General features: G+C 38.8%; 1 protein-coding gene across 3 annotated transcripts in view; it reads right to left on the reverse strand.

Moving 5' to 3' along the window:
• Positions 1-23,885, reverse strand: part of opn7d (opsin 7, group member d) — a 59,972-nt gene that overhangs the window by 18,762 nt on the left and 17,325 nt on the right. For all 3 annotated transcript variants that reach the window (XM_082188782.1, XM_082188783.1, XM_082188781.1), the window contains one exon: positions 2,126-2,213. In XM_082188782.1, the coding sequence (XP_082044908.1) occupies positions 2,126-2,213 (88 nt within the window). The remainder of the gene's footprint in view (positions 1-2,125; positions 2,214-23,885) is intronic.

Raw genomic sequence — 23,885 nt, forward strand, 5'->3', positions numbered from 1 at the left:
AAAACAAAGGAAATGACGATAAAATAACTTAGGGCCAGATTTACTAACAGCTTGCACCAGCACAAACCCTCTTTTGGCGTCAAAAAAACTACTGTCAGGATTTACTAAAGACACACAGTGAAAAATTTGCGCCAAATGGGGTTATTTTTGCGGCTGACCTTATTGCTTATTCATTTAGGAGTTTCCCTTTCAGATGCAAAATTTATGGGAGGAGAGTATTTAACTGAATCATACAAGGTGATTCACTAAGGTTTGCTCTAGTCAATTTACTGGTATTTGCGCCATTATTTACCACCCAAAAAAAGCACGTCTTAAACAAGACGCTAATTCACGCTGCTCTAAGTAGATTGCGTTGTTCATTATGGAAATGATCCGGCTGCGTCGATGTTCTTTAATTTGTGATCAGTAGATCACCTGCAGATCTTCCCAGTCCCACCGGTACTTTTTTCAAAATTGTACTCACGCTAATTTGCCATTTATCAAATATTTACTGTTTGTACCCAATGTTGTCATGGTTATTCATTTATTCATTGATTATCTCACACCTGTTTCGTATTCAGTTAATTATCTTTGTCATATATTGCCCTCAGTTCTTTCAGTTCTTTGTCTAGTGTTGGTTGTGTTTTACATCAAAATAAAAATAAAGTGTTAGCAGATATTAAGCAGACACTACTAATACTCCAATGACGCTAGTTGACATTTAGTTGCAAATTTACTTACAGTTAGTAGACTGTCTAAAGTGGACTATCAAAATAAAGTGTTACCTGAAATTGTAGTTTAATTAGCAAGTAGAATTGTACTTTAAAGTGAATTTAAGGAAGTGGAATGAAACACAACTGTTTCGTTTTGAAGTCAATTTGTAAGACAACTGTCAAAGGCAAATTTGCCATGGTTTCCCTCAGAAATTCCATGTGGGTTTAGGTTTTATTATTTGGATTTATCAGTGTTCAGTTCATCAAGCATGTAACCTCACATCCTTGGTAGCTGTAATGCTTATTAAGCTATGCTGTAATGTGAATAAACCTCTATCAATACCTTGGGATGTTTTGTGTAATGATTTAGGCAATTCAAGGTCATTCCCAAGTGCAAACCACAGCTAACCATTCAAGGAATTATTAGTTTAGCATAAATATGAGGGACCACTAGAGCAAGGATATACTTTCAAAGCTGAGTACTCTTAAGCCCCTTTCACACAGAGATTCCGGAAAATACACGGATAAAGTGACCCGGGTTCGTTTGATTTTGGTTCATTCACACTGCCAGTGATTTTCCGGAATCACACACAACCCGTAAAAATCCCATGACATCGATGTGACTTGTAATGTCTCAGCAGCGTCTTAAGTTTGCTTATGAGCTGCGATTTTGTGCCACCTTGTGCAAACCACGCTTGTGCATTTTTTTCATAAAAAAAAAAAGAAAAAAATGTATGAAAGATTTCATAAACACAGAAGGCTTTCTGCCAATTTGCCGGGATCATCGCGCTGTGTGAAAGGGGCTTTATTCTAACATGAAGTAAATTTTGCTTTGAGGCAATGGCATTTTTTGCCATATCTATTAATTAATATAATATAAATCTAATTCACACTGTAAATACAATTACTGGAATACACCTCTTCTGTGATGAGAAAGTTTCTGATTTAAAAACTGTCCTGGTATAATTGGACAAAACACTCATTAAAAGGATATAATTCTTGAAAATAAAACTTTCTTAGTTTGTATTAGTATTTGTAGTTTGGCATTATTTTCCCAGTCATGTGTTTCAACCAACATACAGATGGGAAAGAAATCAAATGGAGTTAATAATAATAATTCATTATTTTTGTAAAGAAAATAGAATATTTATTTTTAGAATAATGAGTAGGATGGTTCCACGTGTTTTTAAAGTGTAAGGGAAAACATGTACTTTTTACTTTATGGCTACACCATTTAGAGTCATTAAATGTAATCCTTTATTGAAAATGGTAAAAGTTTTTCAAAAACATATGAAACCAACATGAAGAAATCCTCATCCCATTTCTTCTCTCTCTCCCTCAACTTTTCTGTCTCTCCTGACTTCTCTATAAATAAAGGCAACATTTTTTATAAATAATATATAAACAGTATCACTTTAAGCAAGTGGACTCACAGAAGGTTGTGTATATGGAACCCATGAAGACATCGTGTTCCTTTGGGATCCTGGAAACAAAAAGGGAAGTTTCCGAGGTATTTCCCATCTGCAGAGAAGATGAAAGACAAGACAAGACATCAGATGAACAGTGGAAAAAGGATGAAGCTGAAACCGTGGTAAAACAAGAACAAGTATAAAGCATTCATGAGCAAGCTGATGGTTTTCAGGGCTGAATCAGGGGACTTTGTGGATCAATGAGCTCTTTGGTGAGACCATTACAATTGAGATTAGCAGCTCATCTCTCTATGAAAAGATCCAGATTCCCATTCACAGCTAATGCCAACACAAGAATGTCCAGTCCTTTTGTTTTATGGAACATGTAAAGGAAGGAAAGGAAATCTCCTAAATGGCCTAAAATAAACTCTCCTAAGACTCACTAGTTAAATTTGTCCAGTAAAAAGAATAATTTTGGTAATTTGTTTCTGAAATATCATTCTAATTTAACCAACAAATATAATTTCCATCACATTATGTATTGTTTAACATAATTAACATAACATCATTTTACTTTCAAAATGGAAATGTACTGTACTGCGTTGGCGATAGATGCAAGAACCAATGAGCTTTGTGTTTACGTTATTCTTCGTTTACTGCACTGCGCTTATGTAAAAAGAGTCAAAACTGGGGTAGGTCAAGATTTTAAGTGAATATGTTTTAAATTACAATCTGTTTTCCTCATAAAGCATTCAGAAGGCTTGGAATAATGCACACGAAACATATGGACTTTGTTTATACTTATATGTGCTTTTTGGAGCTTGAGTTACAATTACCATCCTCTCATCCTTCAGCTTCATGGATGAAAAAGTCATATATGTTTGGAGAGACATGAGTGAGTAGATTTTTATTTTGAGGCAGTTATGGGCAAACAATTATACTTTGACAACCACTGCCTTGCAAAAGGTACACATTTGAAAGTAGCATAAATAAATCATGTAAAAAGTTGGCAAGTCAGTTTATTATATGAAAGTCAGTGTGAGTTTCGTGTAATCAAAATAAACAAATGTTTTATTAGTTAATATTTAATCTGTTAGTTCATCAACAGATTAAAAATCAACCCCTGAGACATAAATACCAATAGATAAATAGCCTACTGAAATAGGGAAAAAGCATGAAACTAAAATCCGCAAAGTAGGAAACTGTTTGCCTGGGGTAATAGTTAATACCGTTTAGTGGTTATTGAACCAAACATTTGACCACAGAATGCCACGACAGAGCAGCCTTTTGCTTCTCAGAAGATAACACATAGTTTCGCTTCTACTGTCCTTTTTCCACTAAAAGCTCTCAAACACTTTCTTTGTTTCCTGTCCTTAAATTCTCCTGAAAACACACACATACAGACCATGTGTGTGTGAATAGTTTATTGAGGACAGAGACATAAAGATGTTCGCACACTGATTTCCCTGTAAATCCTCTTACTATCCATACACAACTGGAGGAGTCAATGACCAAATTGTGCAAATGGCCTACTTTCTGGAGGCTGATAGATGTCAACTCAGCTGTTATGAAATAGAGGAGTGATGTTTCAGCCTCTGCCTGAGGTTCAGGAACACAGCTTGTCTCTCTGTCTGTATGAGTCAAGCAGAGACAAAGAACAAGCACTGTGTAATCAGCGTGAAAGATTACTATAATACATATTGTTTTGTTACACAGCTCTCTTTAATACTTGTTTCTGATAGGTGCATCACTAATGTGCACACAGTCAAATCCAGCGAAAACTCACACTATTAAAACCATGTTTCGGTTCATGTTGACGCAGTCTGTTCTCCATTCATTCTGAAATCACTGTGTCCGGCCACAGATTGCTTTTCTATTTTGTTTTTTATTATGTATTTTATTTGGTTTAAAGGTTGGCTGCACAAGGCTATGTATTCTGACTTCAAAGTAAAATACAAAGTTCTGTCATGAAACTAAAGGGCACAGGCTAATAGGTCCTTTAACTCGCCTGCTCATGATCACATCATTATCTAGAGGGCACAGCTGATTGGTTCCTGCCCTATCAGCAGCCAATGAGCTCGCTGCTCAAAAACCTTCAAATACTTGGGTAGCATTTGCCTTAGCAGTGCAGTGTGCTTCAGAAACCTCCCCAGCTCCACCTGTATAGATCTGCTACGGGTAATTCATGTATGCTATATTGTACAGCAGCAGCATGTCTTACGTGCTCACAGCAGCATGTCATGTATGTATTGGCAGTAGCAAGTCCTGTACTTGCTCTGCAGCAGCAGCGTAGCAGATCTATTCTGCCAAGACCAAACATGCAACATCGTCATACCCATTACCAAGCCAATCACTCCGAGAGTTGTCATGACAGAAATATTTTTATAATTCGTTACATTTATATAGCGCTTTTTCTGAGACCTCAAAGCGCTTTACATGGAAGGGGGGGAATCTCCTCAACCACCACCAATGTGCAGCATCCACTTGGATGATGCGACGGCAGCCATATTGCGCCAGAACGCCCACCACACACCAGCTTACTGGTGGAGAAGAGACAGAGATGAAGCCAATCAGTATATGAGGATGATTAGGAGGCCATGATGGACAGAGGCCAAGGGGCAAATTTGGCCAGGATGCCGGGGTTACACCCCTACTCTTTTTCGAAGGACATCCTGGGATTTTTAATGACCACAGAGAGTCAGGACCTCGGTTTAACGTCTCATCCGAAGGACTTTTTTATTTATGTGATTTATGTGACTTAAAGCAACACTATGGAACTTTTCCTCTGCGGTCCCCCTACAGGTTGGAAGCGGAATTGTCAATTACCGCTGTAGTAAATCATTTAGCCTACCGCAGCCTACCGTCGCACGCATGGCCACTGTTTATCCAGCACCGGCTTTGGAATGACCGATGTCCACAGACAAGGTAGAGTATGATGCATGATTTTATGAAAGTATGATGTATTGCGACATCAGAAACGAAGAAAAACAAAAGAATGACTATTGTAACGCTTGCCGTAAAGCAAGTCAAATTTGTAGTTTTCTTATGTCTCATTAAAACTAAAGAAACGCGACCCGATCCGGCAATCTTACATAGTGTGGTTATAGCAGATAAAGGACCGCAAAGCGGAGGCATAAGTGCCTTTCACCCTGTTACGACTTGATGAACCACTGAAACGATTTTGGAAACATTATTTTAAGGTTCAAAATGTTACATAGTGTTGCTTTAAGAAAAAATGGCTAATTTAGAATATTCTGATATAACTTTGCTGAGATTGTTCCTATTAGAAGATATGAGGCCCATATTTCAGTACCAAGCATCAAAGCTAAGAATGTCTAAATTCCAACTGGAATCTTACAGAATAAAAGTTTAAAAAATGCTCATGTACATTTTAAAGAGGGAAGAACTGTGGTATAAAATGACATAAAAAAAAAAAAAAAAAAAAAAAGGCAACATGATGCATTGAGGTTTTAGAATCACTGTCTTAAAGATACACTATGTAAGTATTTTTTTTGTTCAAAATTAACCATTTGACATACAATATTTACTTGAAATACTCCTAAGCCTGTGGGTACACATTTGCTCAATGATATTGCATTCCTTGTATAATGTTTCAGAATGTTTATTGCATTGGTTGTTATACTTATCATGGCAGTTCAGAATTGAATTGTACTGTGAATGGCGCTAAAAGGTTAATGCTCTAATGCATTTGAATTTATCATGCCACTTACACTCAACCTTGCTTTAAACCTAACCAATACTGTAAACAAAAGCTGATCTAAGATAAAAGCACATTTGCTGAACCAACCATGCCATTTTAGCTTGCTTCTACTACAAGTCTTCAAGCTCTTTTATGCGGTGTCGTGACTCATGTTTCACAATACTCATATCCGAGCTCTCCATTTCGCAAGTGTAACGCTGTACCAGGTGAGCTACCAAGCAAGTTTACTATGTCAGAAAAGCCATGTATATGGAGCTAGTTATGTGATGTAAACATCAAAATGTATTAGTTTCCAAATCATGCAAATCAAAAGTTTTGAGGTCATAGCATAGCATTGTGCAAAAATAACTCTTTATTTATCAATAATTTGCCCGATAATTTGTGTGAAAAGTTATAGAAATTATTGCATTTTACTGCTTCTGTTCATTTCAAATGGAAATTATAGTGAAATGTATGTACAGGTACATTTTTGCAGTTTTGTCATGTATTTCCAATGAGCCTGGGTTGCAACAAACCCTGTATGCTGAATAAAATGTATTTTCTTTTGCACAGTGATGCTTTGTCCATATATGGTCTGTCAAGGAACACTGACCGTCACACCGTTGTTTGCTTTATGCAATGAAATGACAAAATAAGTAAAATTTCAGCATGCTCATCTCATATGATTCCCCCTCTGTGGCAGCGAGAAGACTCATTACCAGCTCACACCAAGCATGTCTCTCCACCTGTATTCAGTAATTCCATCAAAAAGCTGTCATAATGCCAAAAACAGTTTCCTGCTCAAGACCTGAATAGAATGTAATGAGTACTAGCCTAATAAGCCAAAGAAACAGATGAGCCTTGGCATGAGTCCACACAGATGGGTTAGAAAGAACACAACTAGGCATTACAACTGTTTGGAAACATGTTTTGATATTTTGCTAGAGAAACATGAAAACATATGAAACAAACATCTGTTTGTGTTTAGCGTTTGAGTGATAATTTAATTAGCATCTCAACATCTGTAGTCTAGATAGGACATGATGTACTTGCATCAACATGAAATTATTAAAGCAAAAAAAAAGGGAAATGTGACATTTTTGAAACACTGGAGATGAACTGACCCAGCTATGTTTTCCATGCAGTGAAAGTGAAAGAGGCTGAGAAAGTCCGCTTGAAATGGAAATTCACTCTGTCTGTTTTGTAAATGCATGTTATAGATCTTCCGGTAAACAATTTATCTGTTCATATTAGGGGTGTAACGGTACACAGAAGTCATGGTTTGGTACGTACCTCCATTTTGGGGTCACTGTTCAATACGAGTTCGATATCGAAGGGAAAAAGCTACAAATCTCCAATGCTAAGTTTCTTTTCACTTATTTTGAACAGACAGTATTGCGAATTATAGTTTGTTCCACCTATCAGCATTTAGTCCCACTGAGGTAGTTGGTATGCTATAGTAGAGCCTCCTTTAGTGTATTAAGCAGTAAACAGAATGCATTCTTATATATATATATATTTTTTGTAGGGCTGATAAAAAGTTACTTGTGTTATAAAATTACAAAATATATATAATAATGAAAAATAAAACTTTTTGCACTCCGGTAGTCTTTTTCTGCCTAGCCACATTCTGATTGGCACATCTGGATGATGTCTGCACACTACCCCCCTCATTATAATAGCAGAAACTATTTAAAATACTCAAACAGATAAAAGTAAGACATCATTCGAAATGTGAACACTCGCAATAAAAATTAAACAAAGAGAGTGCCGCTTTCTGCTGTCCCGGTTTCCTTTCCGTGAAATTTGTGGAGCTCGTCACAAAAATGAATGGAAACTCAGTGTATAGGCTACTAGCAAGCTCTTGTGTGCATCTGAACTTTTGTTCAAGGTGCAATAGAAATACATACATGTAGCCTATAAATACATGTATTAATACATTTAGGGCCCTATTTTAACGATCTGAAACGCAAGTGTCAAGCGCAAAGCGCAAGTAACTTTGTGGGCGGGTCTCGGCGCTGTTGCTATTTTCCCGGCGGGATAAATGACTCTTGCGCCAGGCGCAAATCTAAAATGGGTTGGTCTGAAGTAGCTTCATTATTCATAGGTGTGGTTTGGGCGTAACGTGAAATAAACCAATCAGAGCGTCATCTCACATTCCCTTTAAGAGCAGATGCGCTTTTTCCATAGCGGATTGCTATTGTAACGGCGGATTTGCCAGGCGCGCGCCAGGAGCGGTTCACAGCCAAGGAGAGCAACGCTCTCGTCACGGCCGTAAAAGAGAGAAGTTACATTGAAATGGAGAAACCCACCCAAATTAAACAGGCGTATGATAATTTGGGTAAATGTGTAAGCTAGATGTATGCTTTTAAAATAAATTGTCTATCTATCTATCTATCTATCTATCTATCTATCTATCTATCTATCTATCTATCTATCTATCTATCTATCTATCTATCTATCTATCTATCTATCTATCTATCTATCTATCTATCTATCTATCTATCGTAATAATGTATGATTTGCAAAAATGAAAACTGCTGCTTCTGTGTAGATGAGAGAATCAAAGTGTATGCGCGTTGTGCACACGCTACATTGATTATGGCCAAGCATGCGCCCTTAAAATAGCATATGAATAACATGCGCAACGCGCCACTGACTTTAAACAATTTTTTCCTGGTTAGTGGCGCAATTGTTTTCTTAACCTGCAAAATAGCATGAAGGAACGTTTGCGCCGGAACACGCCTCCTCTTTGCGCTGAACCGCCCCCGGGAGCGCAAGTGTATTTCTTAGTTAACCGACGTGCTTCTGTGGAGGGAAAAGTCCGCTTTGCGCGGGTGCAAAATAGGAATGATACATGCGTCGGTGTACAAAGTCACTTGCGCTGGGTGCAAGATAGGGCCCATCGACCACTTAACTTAGTAATTTCTAGGATGTGAAGAGAATTTCAACCAGCATAACAAAAAAAATTTCTGGAACAAATCACCTAGCTTTTAAGATAATGATTTCACATTTCTACAGACTGGCTAGATTTGCTGTTAATATGCAAGTGAACATAACATGGGTGTCCTTGAACTGTGTGTTGAGTGTTTGCGGCATTTTTCATGTCTTTTGTTCTTTTGGTCCATTTCCATGTTGAAATGATTAATGTAGTCTTTTAGGCCATTTACATGAGCTTTCAGGAGAGTTATTTTCTCTAATGAAATGCTAGAGCTGGAAAGTTATGTTAAGGACATTTTGGTCATTGTAATATTTCATCCTGCGGTGGCTGACTGCATTATAATAGGCGGAGACATAAAAACAGATGCTAAGGCAGGCATCACTACTATTATTTCTGATAGGATTAGGGATTTGAACAAACCCCTATCCCTAAGTATTAATCTTCGGCACATAACTCGTCCCATGTTATTTCTGCTTCAGCCATGAATGAATCCTCAACTCATGCAGCTTGTTGAGTAGAAGTGTGATATAATAGGCTATTTCTAAGTGATCAGATTTATGACGGGTGATGAAATGGATGTAAGAATCCTGTAGATTTACAATGAGGGATCCAAGTTATATCTAGAGACCAAAATATTATAGAGATTTGTGACAGTCTGAAAAGCAATGCGCTAAAAAACACTCAAACTGCCCACCATCCACAACATTTTAAAGGCACACTATGCAGTTTCCATTTTTCTCAAACAGCGACCCCTAGAGTTGCTGTTGAGTACTTGTATTTAATGTTACTGTCGTAAATACCACTCACGCAGAGCCGTCTCTGCACTCTTCCGACCGCACTTTCTTCGCTTTCTTCGTCGACTCTGCCATGATTCACGTCTGAAATGGGTGCTAATGTCTTCCATAGAGGCTGTTTCATATGTTGTTGATGTATGTGACGTCGTGCCGTAAAGCAAGTCATGATTCTCGTGAGATTTGTCGGGGCGCCACCTCTCAAACATGCATTGCTGGATTTGCCAGCGGCGTCCCATTGTCACTTTTGTCATTGACTTTTGCGTGGGACAGCAGCACTCAAATTTTCTTCCGAAAAAGTGGACATTCAGTTTAAAATATAAACCAACACCAAATGTTTAGTCACACTAACTCACTTATAATCATGATGATTTTTCACATTTTTAAATAAATTATCAAAACTATGAAATAACATTACATACTAGACTGATTCATGGACATTTATTGAAGGGCGAAAAACCACCAAAATGTCAATTGTAGCACAAACTTGTTTCTGCCATGTAAAAAAGAGTAATTGCGACTTTTTTCTCCTAACTGCGAGTTTACATCTCACAATTCAGAATTTTTTCTCGCAACTTTGAGTTGAAAAGGCAGAATTGCGTGATAGAAACCTGCAATTGCACGAAAATACAGGATTTTGAGCTGAAGTTTTTTTTAAGAACGGCGATTATATGTCTTGCAGTTCGGACTCTTATGTCGCAATTTGAGCAAAAAAAAATTCAGAATTGCAACGTAAACTCACAATTGCAAGAAAAAAGTCAGAATTGGGAGTTTAAATTCTCATAATTCTCACTTTATAACTCGCAATTGCGAGATTTCCCAGAAAAAACTTTTACAGTATTTATCACAAGTACATGTAAATAATCTTTTATATACAACTGTTGTACAGGTATATACAACTTTTTTTGTCTTTTTTTTCTAAGTGTATTTATTGAATTCTTTGTTGAATGTTGAATCTGTATCTGCTATGGAATCGCCTGTGAAAGCTAACATGGCAATAAATTCAAGTACAACCAACCAACCATGAAATAACACAAATTGCGGGAATTACATTAGTATTGACCGGCCAAAAGGCTATTTTCTTTATCTAAATGCTTCTCAAAAAACCCTCAAAACACAAATAATCTAGTTTATTTTAGGTACAAGTGCAGAGCTGTAGGCTACTGGAATGTAGCATCTTAAACATCATCATAGATGGTAGCCATGAAAATGTGGGACAAGAAGAGTGGACAAACTGTCCAAAAGCTCAACTCGACATTCATTGCTCATCCGATTAGTGGTCTTTTATGTGGGTGTGTGTGTCAAAGCGGGCAGCTATAGCATAGCCCAGCCTGGCTTCATTTCAGCCAAGGGCGGCCGCTCCGCCTGTCCTTCACTAATCCGCTGGCTAAGGCATCAGAAGGACAACATGTTAATAGTTGCGATAACATCAGGAATGCTATACTCAACCGCCTGGCAAAGCGTTTGTTTTGATCTGAGGATGGGAATGTGAAGTGTCATGTATTATTGTGGATGTTTAGCATCTGTGCCTTATGGGAAGAATTGTTGATGCATGACATGGAAGTCATTGCGTTAGAGTCCAGAACATTTCATACTCAAATTTCAGAGGTCCCACTTCTGTTGTCATCACTGCACATTGCAGCTGTTTCAGTAGTACAGGCAATTTTATGTGTCAGAGGTTGATTTTTTAAAATAAAAGTAGCATGATGTCATTGTGGCTTATTGGTCGTCAGTCGCATTTTATGTAGAAATACATTTTATTGCTTAAAATATGAAATATTACACTTTCAACTATGATGAATATGAAAACACAGAGAGAAATAAATATTTTTTATGCACAAATCAGATGCGGCATCATTTCCACTACAACCTATAATTTGTAGGCTACACACAATTGTTGTTCTTTGTTACAGAGCAGACAACATTGTCAATGAAGAGCATGTTTGAGATGAACATTTAAGACATGATGTGTAAAAAACTAAACAAACAAACAAGGTAAATATCACTTGTGAGCAGAATAATTTCAACAAAGCTGCAATTATGCAAAAACTGTGAAAATATCATTTATTTGTGTTTTTGACATACTAGCTTTTGAAAGCCATGTTCCACCCCTGCTTCATAACTATTATTATTTGCCTGATGGTTTTAGCCAAAACCCACTGCCGCTGGAATCTACGTTTCTAAAAGTCTTGCGTAACTGCAGTGACATGCACTGGGTTTGTGCCACATGCAGCATGACACATGTACCATACACTGTGTGATCTTTCACACACCACTGGCCAATCAGCAGGCTGGAGGGAGGGATATTCAGGCTCGGTTGGCCATGCCATAACCTCACTCAAGTGTGAAGTTATGGCTATTGTAGATGTAGATGGAGCTGTGCAGTTGTTTGTGTCCAAGTTTGTTTTGTTTTGTTTTCATATCTGTGGAGAGGTTCCAATTTACGTCCAAAATACGTTATGTTACTAAATATCACATTTAAGTTTGAGGATCACTGGTGTGTCTGTCAAATACAAACTTTCAAATTATCTGAGCTGTTTTACTTTTGTAGTAAACTGATATTTATATGCATTCTATGCGAGTAGTCTGCTAAATTGTTATAAAGATCTCACTGATTTAAAAAGTTGACTTTTGGGGCAACTGCTCGAAATTGCATATTTTGCTCAGTTTGGGCCTCTGAATAAAATTGAGGTGTTTTTTTTTCCTCCTCACGTGTGAGCTCCATGTTCTCACTAATATATGAGCCATAGAAGCCTGAATTATCAAATATGATACTCTACAAAATCACATGTGCAATTGTTTTTAGATGCCTAAAAGTTCAGTAAACTGTTCCACAAAATTTTTCAACAAAAATTTCAAATGACAGGATTATTACTTTAAATATCTATATTTTCTGCTCCTTCCAAAACTGTTGAGTTTATAGCGTGGTGTCTAGGTGGTTGTTAAATGGCCCAAGTCACATATAGATATTAAATCTCTTCATCAGGTTTATTGGTTTTTTTCACCACCTTCCAGACAAAAATCATAACAACGGACAGTTGCTTAAAAGCACAGCACAACAAATCATATTTGAGTCATAAAACATAAAACAAGTCATAAGTATGAGTGAAATAATACATACAAACATAATTAAAACGAACTAAGAACTGTCTGAAAGAACAACTAATTTGTGAAAGAGCCATTGAGCAATACAATATTCCTCAGGGGTTTATAAAAACTGTACTGTTCAATTAAAAGGAGAGACAGAATAAGTTGGAGTACATCAGTGTAGTCAGCAATGCTCTGAGACAGCAGAAGACGTGTATCGAGGAGGATTGGGACGCAGTAAAGGAGAAGAGGAGGCAGATGTCTGGACAGGTGCTGATGTTAGGAGGTGGGCTGTAAGTAGGGAACTGTGCCCGTCTGTAAACACACATGTGCAGTTGATCCTGACCGTTCAGCACAGATAATGAGGTTGTCTTTCATTTGTACTGTTACTACAGTATCTTGTTTAGACCTTTTTGTCAGATTTCTTGGCTGATTTGAAATGTTATTCAAATGTGACACTGACAAAACAGTTTTTCTTTCACCATTCAAGTACATAGGAGCTGTCCTTGCATGACTGGAAAGAGCTGTCCTGACAATGCTGATTGGCCCATTCGTGCAGGGTCGTGCACAGACCTTTTGAGGGGCATGTGTTGAAACTGAAAAAGGGCACCCCCTCCCTTTTTTTATTTTCATTTTTTTATTAAGATTATTTAGTAATCCTACATAAAAGGAAGAAATGGTCACATCTTCATGACAAATTCAATAACACAAAATAATAGTCTCAAAAGCTTTAGATTTATTTACTATTAATAACAACCATAATAATAATAATATAGATAATATAGATATACAGGGTTTCAGGACTTCTATAGCCCTAAAGGGCTAAAGCCCTAAAGCCCTAAAAAAAACCATGTTTTACTACATTTATACATGTGAAGACGAGCGGAGAGTATAGAATACTATAGAATAAAAAATTAGCTAGATAGCAAAATTCTCGGCGAGAAGAGCACCAGGTGACAAAGAGGTTCCACTTCAACGCATAGGCGTGTCTCGTGGATAAGGCTCTAGCGGAAGTGATGGTAGCCACCACCGGAGGTGGTAGGGTACTCAAACCTGCCTTGTCCCGTCCAGAAGCCACACATGTAGGTTCCATAGATCGGGACGAAGGTGCCAGAGGGTGTCCCATCTCTGGGAAAGGAGGTCCTTCCTCAGAGGAATTGGCCATGGAGGTGCTGTCGCGAGGAGTACTAGTTCGGAGAACCAGATCCGGGTAGGCCAATGAGGTGCAACCAAAATGACCTGCTCCTCGCCCGGCTCACTGGGAGAAATGCATACTTGCGGAGGCCGAGCGTGCCCTCAGTCAGGGAGTAAAACATGCTGCAATGGGAAGAGTCGTGGGAGGCAAACAGATCTACCTGTGCGTCGCCGAACTGTTCCCATATCAGCTGAACCGACAGGGGATGGAGTCTCCATTCCCCAGGAAGAGGCTGAAACCATGAGAGCTCGTCGCCTGGACGGTTCAAATCTCCCGAGATGTGAATGGCTCGAAGCGACCTCAGATGCTTCTGACTCCATAGGAGGAGGTGGCGGGCGAGTTGTGACATACGGCGAGAGCATAGACCACTTTGTCGGTTGATGTACGCTACTGTCGCGGTATTGTCTGAGCGGACTAGTACGTGTTGGTCCTTGAGCAACGCACGGAAGCGGTGCAGAGCCAAACGTACCACCAGCAACTCGAGGCAATTGCGCGCACATGGCAACAGAGTCGATTTCCAATCGAAAAGAGATCATCTGCACTGGGGAGAGTTTGCTCTTTTCCAGTTGACCCGAAGGCCCAGACGGGCAAGGTGCCGGAGCACTAGGTCCCTGTGTTCGCAAACGTGGTCTGGAGAGTGAGCTAGAATCAGCCAGTCGTCGAGATAGTTCAGAATGCGAACCCCGTGTTGCCCCGTGTTGCCTCAATGACTTCCGTGAAGAAGCGAGGAGACAGGGCTAACCCGAATGGGAGAACCGTGTACTGATATGCCTGCCCCTCGAAAGGAAACCGTAGAAACGGTCTGTTTTGAGGAAGAATGGAGACATGAAAATAGGCGTCCTTCAGGTCGATCGCTGCAAACCAATCCAACGGACGAACGCATTCAAAAATGCGTTTGCTATCAACATCTTGAACGGAAGCCTGGGGATCGGTTCACGACGCGCAGGTCCAGGATCGGTCTTCAACCACATTTAGGTGCTGCCCGACGGGGGGCGAGCAGCGGGGAGTGGAGAACTAAAGATTCTACTCCGGCCCTCCACCGGCGGAACGAGTGGTCCTTCTACCATCTCCTGAAAATAACTGATTGTCATCTCTGACCAGTCCATCTCAGGAGCAGGGCTGGAGCGGGAGGGGCGGGAGCTGCAGGAGGGCGCCCTTGGCGGTGAGCAGACTGAGGATTCTGTGCCGACGGCTGTTGGGGCAGAATATGCTTAATAGCCTCAGTCTGCTTCTGGGCGGTCGAGAACTGTTGGCCGAAGTCCTCGACCGCGCCGCCGAAGTGACCGTACGAAAGGGAACAAATTCTTCATGCCTTAAAATAGCTTGAATGTAACTCTACACCCTTGCCTCATTTAGTATACGGTTCTTTGAATATGCAAATGAGCCCCCCCTCCACTCACTCACACCAGCTCAGAGATCCACTCGTTGATCTGCTTGGTTACAAGGTAGTTTGTGACGTCAGAAACACCAGCGATTTCAAACCGAGTTTGAGACTTTTGTCTTTGGTTCACTGCAGTTTTAAAGAGAAAAATACTCAGCAATGGAGTCGACTTATGAATGTTAAAGCATATCAAAAACACCACATAGACATATAAGCAACATTAAAAGTTTGATTTTTACCACAAGAGGACTTTAAGTAAGGGATAATGTACATCCAGCCGGTTGTTATCTTAGAATAAACCCCCGACAGGGTGATGTCGACCCCGACGCGAAGCAGAATTTTATCATCCCGCTTATTACACGGCTGCTTGCCACATAAGTAAATAATTAGACACAAAATATTGATCTGAGTCTAAATATTTGATTAGCTCTTTAAACGCAAAAGTTTCCGCAGAGAGCAGTTGCTAGCGCGACAAGTTCAAACCAGACAGACATTTAGGGGATACGGTACAGTCATACCACTTATTACACAGTATTTTGTCAGATAAATAATTTCAGATTAAACTGTTTTAAAATCGTACCTGTTTATTATCCTACAATCCAACAGTGTACAAAACAATAGTCACAAAATGGCAGCAGGTGCGTTTGTATGAAAGGAGAGAGCGAGGCAACGATACTGGATGGCATAATTAAATAACTGTTCACAAAATATTGATTCGACAGATTTTTTATATTTTATTAGCTCAACAAAAGCAAAACTTCCATGAAGAAAAAAGGTTTCTAGCAAGCGTATAGCGCTGCTGACTTATCCGAGCCTGTGCTATCCGTTTTAAGAGGTTGTTAACTGGGAATAACATACCGCTGAATGGCGCTATTGACCAATCAGAATCAGGTATTCCACAGAGCAGTGTAATAATATATTTTAAATGTACTAAATTGCAACTTCATCATTACAAATGTGTAATTACATGGATATTTGAATACAAGACATACTGTCATGGTTATGGAGTTTTATAATCTGTTTTGTTAAGTTCCTGTTTCTCTGCTCCTTTCATTTTTTATTTTTTTTTATTATTATTTTTTTACTGATTATCTCCTCTTTAGTTTCTATGGTTATGTATAATTATCACCTGTAAGTCATTATGTTTGTCTTGTATATAAAGTCCGTTTGGTTCAGTCCCTTGTCGGTTCTTCTTTCAGTTTATATGGTTTGCATTTTCTCCTACGTTTCCTAAGATAGTGTTTGTTTTTCTAAATAAAGACTTTGTTTGTGAACTCTATCGTTGTCATGCTGCAGGCCATAAGTTTCAATAGAAATGACAAAGTATATTTTAGTTTATCATAAATGCTTGTCAGTACATTAGGCAATATACTTTAATCATATTTCAAAGACAATAGAAGTATTAAATTACATTTAAATATTTACTTAAGTCTTACTTAAGGTAAAAAAAACCCTCTTGAATTCAACTAAATACATTTAATAATTAATAATACATTTTCATTTAATCGCAAATATATTTGGTTAAAACGACATGAGCTTTTGATAATGGTGCAATAATATTTTCAAAATGCATTTGTTCAGATCTGTTAATTGTGAGAAATAAAAAATATAACATTTAATTATTTTAAAAGGATGATCATGGTTCAAATTTGGCTAGCTTTCACGCAAGCTATAGATTCAATTAGTTGTTTTTAATGATGATAAATATATAAACCTGGTTATTTTACATTTAAAACTCATTCAGTTTATTAGTACTAATACATAAATCTCATTCTTCTTTCATTTATATATGACTGACAAATATGCATCACATCCATTTTATGCATTTGTTTATGTTAAAACAGTAACCCAAATGGATGGAATTTTTATCAAATTAAATTACATAAACATTAAATTTAGATATAAATATATACATATTTTTGTGTTTAGTTTTCAAAAAAAAAATTCTTGCAGTTTTTCCTTCATGCATTTCTCCCCTTGCACTTCTCCATTTAATATGCTCAATCAGCATGGTTATGTAAATTCAAATCCAACAACAGCTTGATTAAATTTACTTAACCCTACCACCCCTTTCCAGTCTGAATGCTAAAAGAAACCACAATGGCACATAGTAAGTTGCCATTATATATCCCATGCTTAAACATTAAAGACATTTTTTATTTTCCCCTCTTTCCTTAGCACTTTAATCTAAATTTTCCACTATAATCGGCTTTTGAGCCATTAGCATTTGAACTTAACGGTCAACAGCCTCACTGTTGCAAAACGCATATCGAATGAATGGGATGCTTTGATGTGCTCTTATCCGCAGAGGGAAGCGAAGGCAAATTATTCTTAAATAAGAAAAGTGTCTGTGGTACTCTTGAGCTGCTTTGCAAGCATGGCGAATATGTACTGTAATGAATGCTGCTACGTAAACCTCTCAAATGAACTGATATGATCCAATGACTCTGTAAAAACGCACAAGTCAGCATCTTACCACCACACTAAAATGAACTGAGGTCGAGAGGTTCATCAATTCGTTTTGTACTGTTTTGCACCTATACCAAGTACACAAATTGAGACGCAAATGACATATTCCTATTGCTTCATCTCTGAGGCTTGAGGGTTCACTAGTTCAAACTAAGACCGTGACTTTAAAATTCCCCAAAAACTTCTTTTTTTTTTAAGTACAACTTTTCACTCTATTGCATTACACTGATTAAGGACACTCTTTTATAATCTTTTTATGCTTTCTTTGGTTTTCTTTGATTATAAAGTGGGCCGCAAAATATTCTTAAGCTGTATCTTTCTCTTGTGTTTTAGTAGAAATATCTAAACATCCTTATAACATCATCACCTCACTGGTCATTGAGAACTATTGCAAACATGATATTTTGTAAATGTAATTTTCATGAGGAGAGGCATGACATTTACTTCAAAATGGAATGAAACCCAAAGTTTTGTGCTGTTTTGCACCTATACCAAGTACAGAGATTGAGACGCAAAAGACATATTCCCACTGAGGCTTGAGGCTTCACTAGTTCAAACCACTGATCTATATATTCTATAATGTCATTCTATTTAGATCAGTGGTTCAAACTAAGATTGTGGCTTTAGAATTTACCAAAATCTTTAAAAAAGGCAAACTTTTCATTCTATTGCATAACACTGATTAAGGACATTCTTTTATACTCTTTTTATGCTTTCTTAGATATTTGATAAATATCAAACATGATATTTTGTAAATGTAATTATCACAAGGAGTGACATTTACTTCAAAATAATTCTACATGGAATGAAACCATAGGGTTCTTGACTCAATTTTAAAGAACACTTTATGCCAAAAAAGGTTCTATATAAGGATACAGTATATGTCTTAAATTATTGCATAATACTTTCATGTTTAATGGATTATTTCAAAATAAATTATTGTGATAAAGTATGTTTACAAGCTTTTTAGTTCATAAAATTGTATAATATTAATAAAATAATAAATTCACTATATGATACCTTGGGAACCCTTTATAGTTCAATTTAGAACCTTTTCTGGCATAGACAAGATTAAGAACATGATCATACAATTTGTAAGATTAAAGCCTTAACTAGTTTATTCCTTAGTGACTTTGAACTGCATACCTGCTTGCCATAAAAACAGAAGAAATATTTGTATTAACGACTTTTTAAATCTGTTCCTCACACAAATTACATGACTTTTAATATATCACATTTATGGTGTTAAAGTAAGGAAAGGAGTGTGTAAACATTTTTATATGTTCATCGTTTGTGATCCACAGAAAATAACATTTCTCTGTCAGCATGATTTTTCCAACTCCACACAACACTGCTATTTCTCTGATACGTATTGCTTTACTTCACAATTGCTCAGAGTTCCCCATGTTTATTTTGATGACATATTCATGAATGGCAAAGTGAATGCAATCATTCAACCCCACACAGACGGAGCCCCCTGCAGAATTTGAAACTGAATATTGTAATGTCTTCCAATTATTGTCAGCACAGTTGAGTTTGGACAAGCCCAGACTCTTTGTTCCCTTTCAAGTAAACTTGAACTTGAAAGCGAGAGAACTCATTGCTGTGATTCTGATATAATAGATGTGGTGTCAGTAGAAATGGATATATTTAACAGATCTGTTTTCAGCTCGATGCAGCAAACCGCTGAATACGATGAGCTGGTGAAACTTACGACTCATGCCACAGCCAGAGTTTAAACTAGTACGGTTTGAAGCGCAAGACTGTGGAAGGTCGTTTAGATAAACGATATCTGCAGAATTGTAAGTGTGCAGCTCCGGTGAGTCTTCCCTTTCTCCCAGACCTGCACAATGAGATTTCAGGTGTGTGGAGACATCCATACTCTGGCCGTGCGGTCCATCTGGCTTCAAGTTATTCGAATGTAGAGCAGGGTTATGGGTGGATGTCTCGGTGGAAAGGAATTTAGGGAATTACCTTTTCACCGGGGACATACTCATTCTGAATGCTCCCGTATTGCCCTAAACCATGGTTCACACAGCATCAAGGATAGTGGGCAGAGCAAATGCTGCGGCTGGGCAGACTGGTGGAGCTCTGCACACTATGGCAGTACTGCAAGCTGACCTTGATCAGGGGAAGGGTTTATCTCCTGAGGTAGTCTCTGAACTGCGTATGGCCCAAACGTGCCGCACAAGTCCTGAAAAGTGAAGCCAAAGCCTCTTGATCGCCCCCCTAGGAGGTTAGTCCCAGTATAGGTCATAAACACCGCCCTCTCCATGTAGTCTAATGGGACGTGAGGCAAACTAAACAACTGCTATAAAAAAGGGAGGGTGACGTAATGATTGACAGCTGTGATTGACAGCTTCTCAGCGAAGTAGTCACTGAGGCACCAACAGACTTTTTGGGGGATTTTCAGGAGGAGATTGGAGCTTCAACTTTAATTTCTACATTTCCATAACTGTTTATTTCACACCGACATAATGAGTTGTTCTGCTGTACTAAACGTCTCTGCGAGAGTGTGGGCCTTGATAACGCGGCTCCACATCACGCTCACTGCTGAGCAGAATCAGGACCCAAATCAGCACAAGATGTCAGCGCCATATTGGGACATTGGCGGCTTCACTTTTCTACAATGGAAGAGAGTGAAAGTGCGTCGTTCATCTTTTTTTACAGTCTATGGTATGGCCTGGCTCTTCGTGCCACCAAAAATGCGGCCCGCTCTATTGGTCGGTCCATGGCTGCTATGGTAGCGACAGAGAGCTAGATCTCTGGCATAATTTGTCAGGGATCAAGGAGTCAGATACAACTGTCCTCCTTGATGACCCTGTCTCGCCTTTGGGACTGTATGGCACGGCCATTGAGACGGTTCTGGACAGGTTTATAGAAGCGAGAACGCAGTCGGCTGCCTTCGGGAAGTACATCCCTCGTTGGGTTCAGGCCCCCCTAAAGGCTGATTTATACTTCTGCGTCGGACCTACGCCGGAGCCTCTACGCTGTAGGCAACGCGTTGGTTTTCATTTATACTTCTGCGTCGTTTTCCGCGTTCACGCGTGCAGAGGGAGCATGTGAAACCCGAGGGAGCAGTCCTAGCAGACCAATCACAGCGCTTGCGTCCGCGTAGAGTTGACGCGTTGTTACATTTTTGGAGAGGTGCACGTCAGGGTGCGCCGAAGGGTACGCGCGCTACACACAGCCTACGACGTAGCTACGGCGTAAGTTCGACGCAGAAGTATAAATTGGGCTTAAGTCGTCTACACCCTTTCCCTCAACCCGGGAGAAGAGCAAAAGACGAGTGCGGCTACCAAGCCTTCCCCTCTGAGCAGAGGCGGACTTACCATTAGGCAAAGGTAGGTGACTGCCTAGGGCCCCCAAAATCCAAGGGCCCCCTAAAAATGCTTTATATATACAGCATGCGCGTTCAGCACGCGGTTGATGTGGTGTTCGTTCCACGTTGGACGTGCTTCTTGTGTATCCTGCTGGTAGCAAATGAAAATATCATGTCTCTCAAGCTATAACTTAATTCACTTGGCATTCACTCGTGTTCTGTGAAGGACCCAAGTAGAGGACGGGTGTGCAGTAACTCACCCCATTGAATGCGCTGCAAATTTGTACTTCTTTTTTTGGTTTAAGTGTGTTAAATTATAGTTCATTTTCATTGATTTTAATTTAAATTTAAATTTGTTAAATAAAATAAAAATAATAGAATTACATATTTGCATTATTGTGTATAGGGAGTTGCGCAATGCAATTTACCACAAAGCATCACCTAGTGTCCAACCTACGCTAAAACTGTTATAATCTGTTTAAACGTGAATACTGTAACTGCACTGGGGTGAAAATTATAATTTGACAATTCTAAGCCACACCACACCGCTCGGACAGTTCCATGTGTGATTTCACCATATAGCCTACCGTTGCTATTTCGGGGTCTAAAACAAGAATAAAAGCCTTTATAACATGTAGACTACATGAAAAATGTAGAAAAATGTACAACTATGGGACACCGCTGTGGAGCAGCAAGAATCACAACAGGTAAATGTGTTGGTAAAGGGCCCCATTTCTATATTTTGCCTGGGGCCCCCAAATCAAAAACTCCGCCCCTGCCTCCGAGGAGTGGGGGCAAAGGCAGCGCAATAAGAAAAAGCCATACACAGATTGGAGAGCTGTGGTTGTGCAAAGAAAGAGGAGAATGGATGAGCAGGGCTGAGGCCCAAGCTCTCGCCCCCCTTTTACATTCCCTTAAGTTCCTCATAAATCTTCTGTGCCCTTCTAGGAACGAGTTCCTTGGGAGAAGAGCAAAAAGTGAGTGTGGTTAAACAAAACTGTATTTAAAAACCCACACACACACATCTGGGTGCTATGTATACATTTTTTTTTTAAACTCGCCCCCCTTTTTCATTCCTTTGCACTCCTAGATCATCTGTGCCCTTTCCAGGAAGAGTTCCTGGGGAGAAAAGCAAAAGGCGAGTGTGGCTTAAGCTAGCTCTCCTTCTGAGGAACCGAGGGTGAAGCGAATCAAGTAACACACAGATCTGGATGCTGAAAAATAGAAGAGAGTGATTGAGCAGGGATGCGACTTCTCTGCCCCCTTTTCATGCTTTTCTTTCTTCTTCCTTTCATCTAGTCTCCCCCTCTCTTCCCCTTTCTCCCTCATTGGGGTACAATACATTTTTTTTTTTTTTTTAAAGGGAATATAAAGTATGGGTTGGGAGCCTGGCTCTTGTGGCTATTAGGAAAACCTCCTTCTTGTGGCTAAACTGAGGTGCATTAAGCATTATAACTCACTTTTTTTCAGAAGAGGAGTGGGCCCAACCTCAGTTTAGCCACAAGAGTGAGGTTTTCCTAATAGCCACAAGAACCCTAGCCCGAGAAGCAGGTTCGCTAATGGCTTGAGGATGACGCATCTGAGCTGTAGTTCTTAGATTGTTAGTTTGAGAACAAGCAGGCATTGGTCAGCATGGTGTTGTTGACCATTGATGTTTTCTCTTTGAAGAAAATAACAGTGCCTGCACTGCTGGTGGTGGAAGCTTGGAAAAATAAGCATTGGCATGTTTATGATTTGCATGTAGATTTTTGCTCTTAGAGGGGGCAGTTGTTTGAACGTCAGTAGATTTAATCTCCAACAGGCTCCCTGTGCAATATCAGAATCACTTGCGCAGTCAACAGCCTGTGGACACCACTACAGCAGCAAATACCATAGATGAAAGCTTGATTCAAGGTTGTTTTGGTACACTGGTCCCTAACATATTTTGGATACTTACATTAAGACGTTTATAGAAAGGTTTAAAACTTTAAAATGAACCCAAAATGAGTTGTAAAATAAAATCACATCAACGCACATAGAATGACTACATTAACAACACTGGCTACAGTAATAATCAACGGTGAAATTTATTGAAAAGCATTAAAAATATATAAGCAAAAGTAAAAACAATGTGTACATGTTTATGAATGAGAAAATGTGCATAAAAATGGCAAATCCGCTGTTGTAAAGCTCGTACAGTTAAACAAAGTTGCTTTAAAAGTTCACTGAACATTGTTGAATTAATATTAAATAACTTATGTTTAAGACCAATTAATTTTTTCTTTCCCCAAAGCCCAAGCTTTGAGTGCCGCCAAGAAACACATGGACTCAAAGCCTGTGATAAACACTTAAAGTCGGGAATAAACCGTGTATTATAGCGAATCAACAAGGTTGAAGTGTTTTTAATCACTCCTCTCAAGTGCCATTCTGAATTTTTCTGTTCCCGCTAATTAGTCACCATTCGATTTTGTTGTGAGAGAAAAAAAAAAACAGTTTTAAAAGAATATCTTCCTCACTGCAGTCAGTTTCAAAGTTCTCTCTCTGCTTTGATTAGTTTTCTTGTATTTTCCACACATATTCATGCCATGCAGCGAAAATTCACTAGAGAATGATTTGAACTTGTGTGACGTGCCTGCTCTCTCTTACATCTCAATTCACAACCCAGCACTGTTTGGTTACTGATTACAAACAATTATCAACCCAAAGTGGGTCAAATCAACACAGCTTCCGTACCTTACAGTCTCAACCCAGCGTTTAGGTTGAAAAAATAACCCAGCATTTTTCAGAGTTATTTTTTTAAAATCATAAGTCACATGATTTCCTTGGTAACTTTAAATGCTTGTCAATTTGTAAAGGCTACCCAGGAAAGTAGTAATACTGGTCCTTTTTTGCTTCTAATTATTTATAATATTTATATGA

This window comes from Leuciscus leuciscus (assembly GCF_965113295.1).
Source record: "Leuciscus leuciscus genome assembly, chromosome: 13".
Classification (NCBI taxonomy): Eukaryota; Metazoa; Chordata; class Actinopteri; order Cypriniformes; family Leuciscidae; genus Leuciscus; species Leuciscus leuciscus.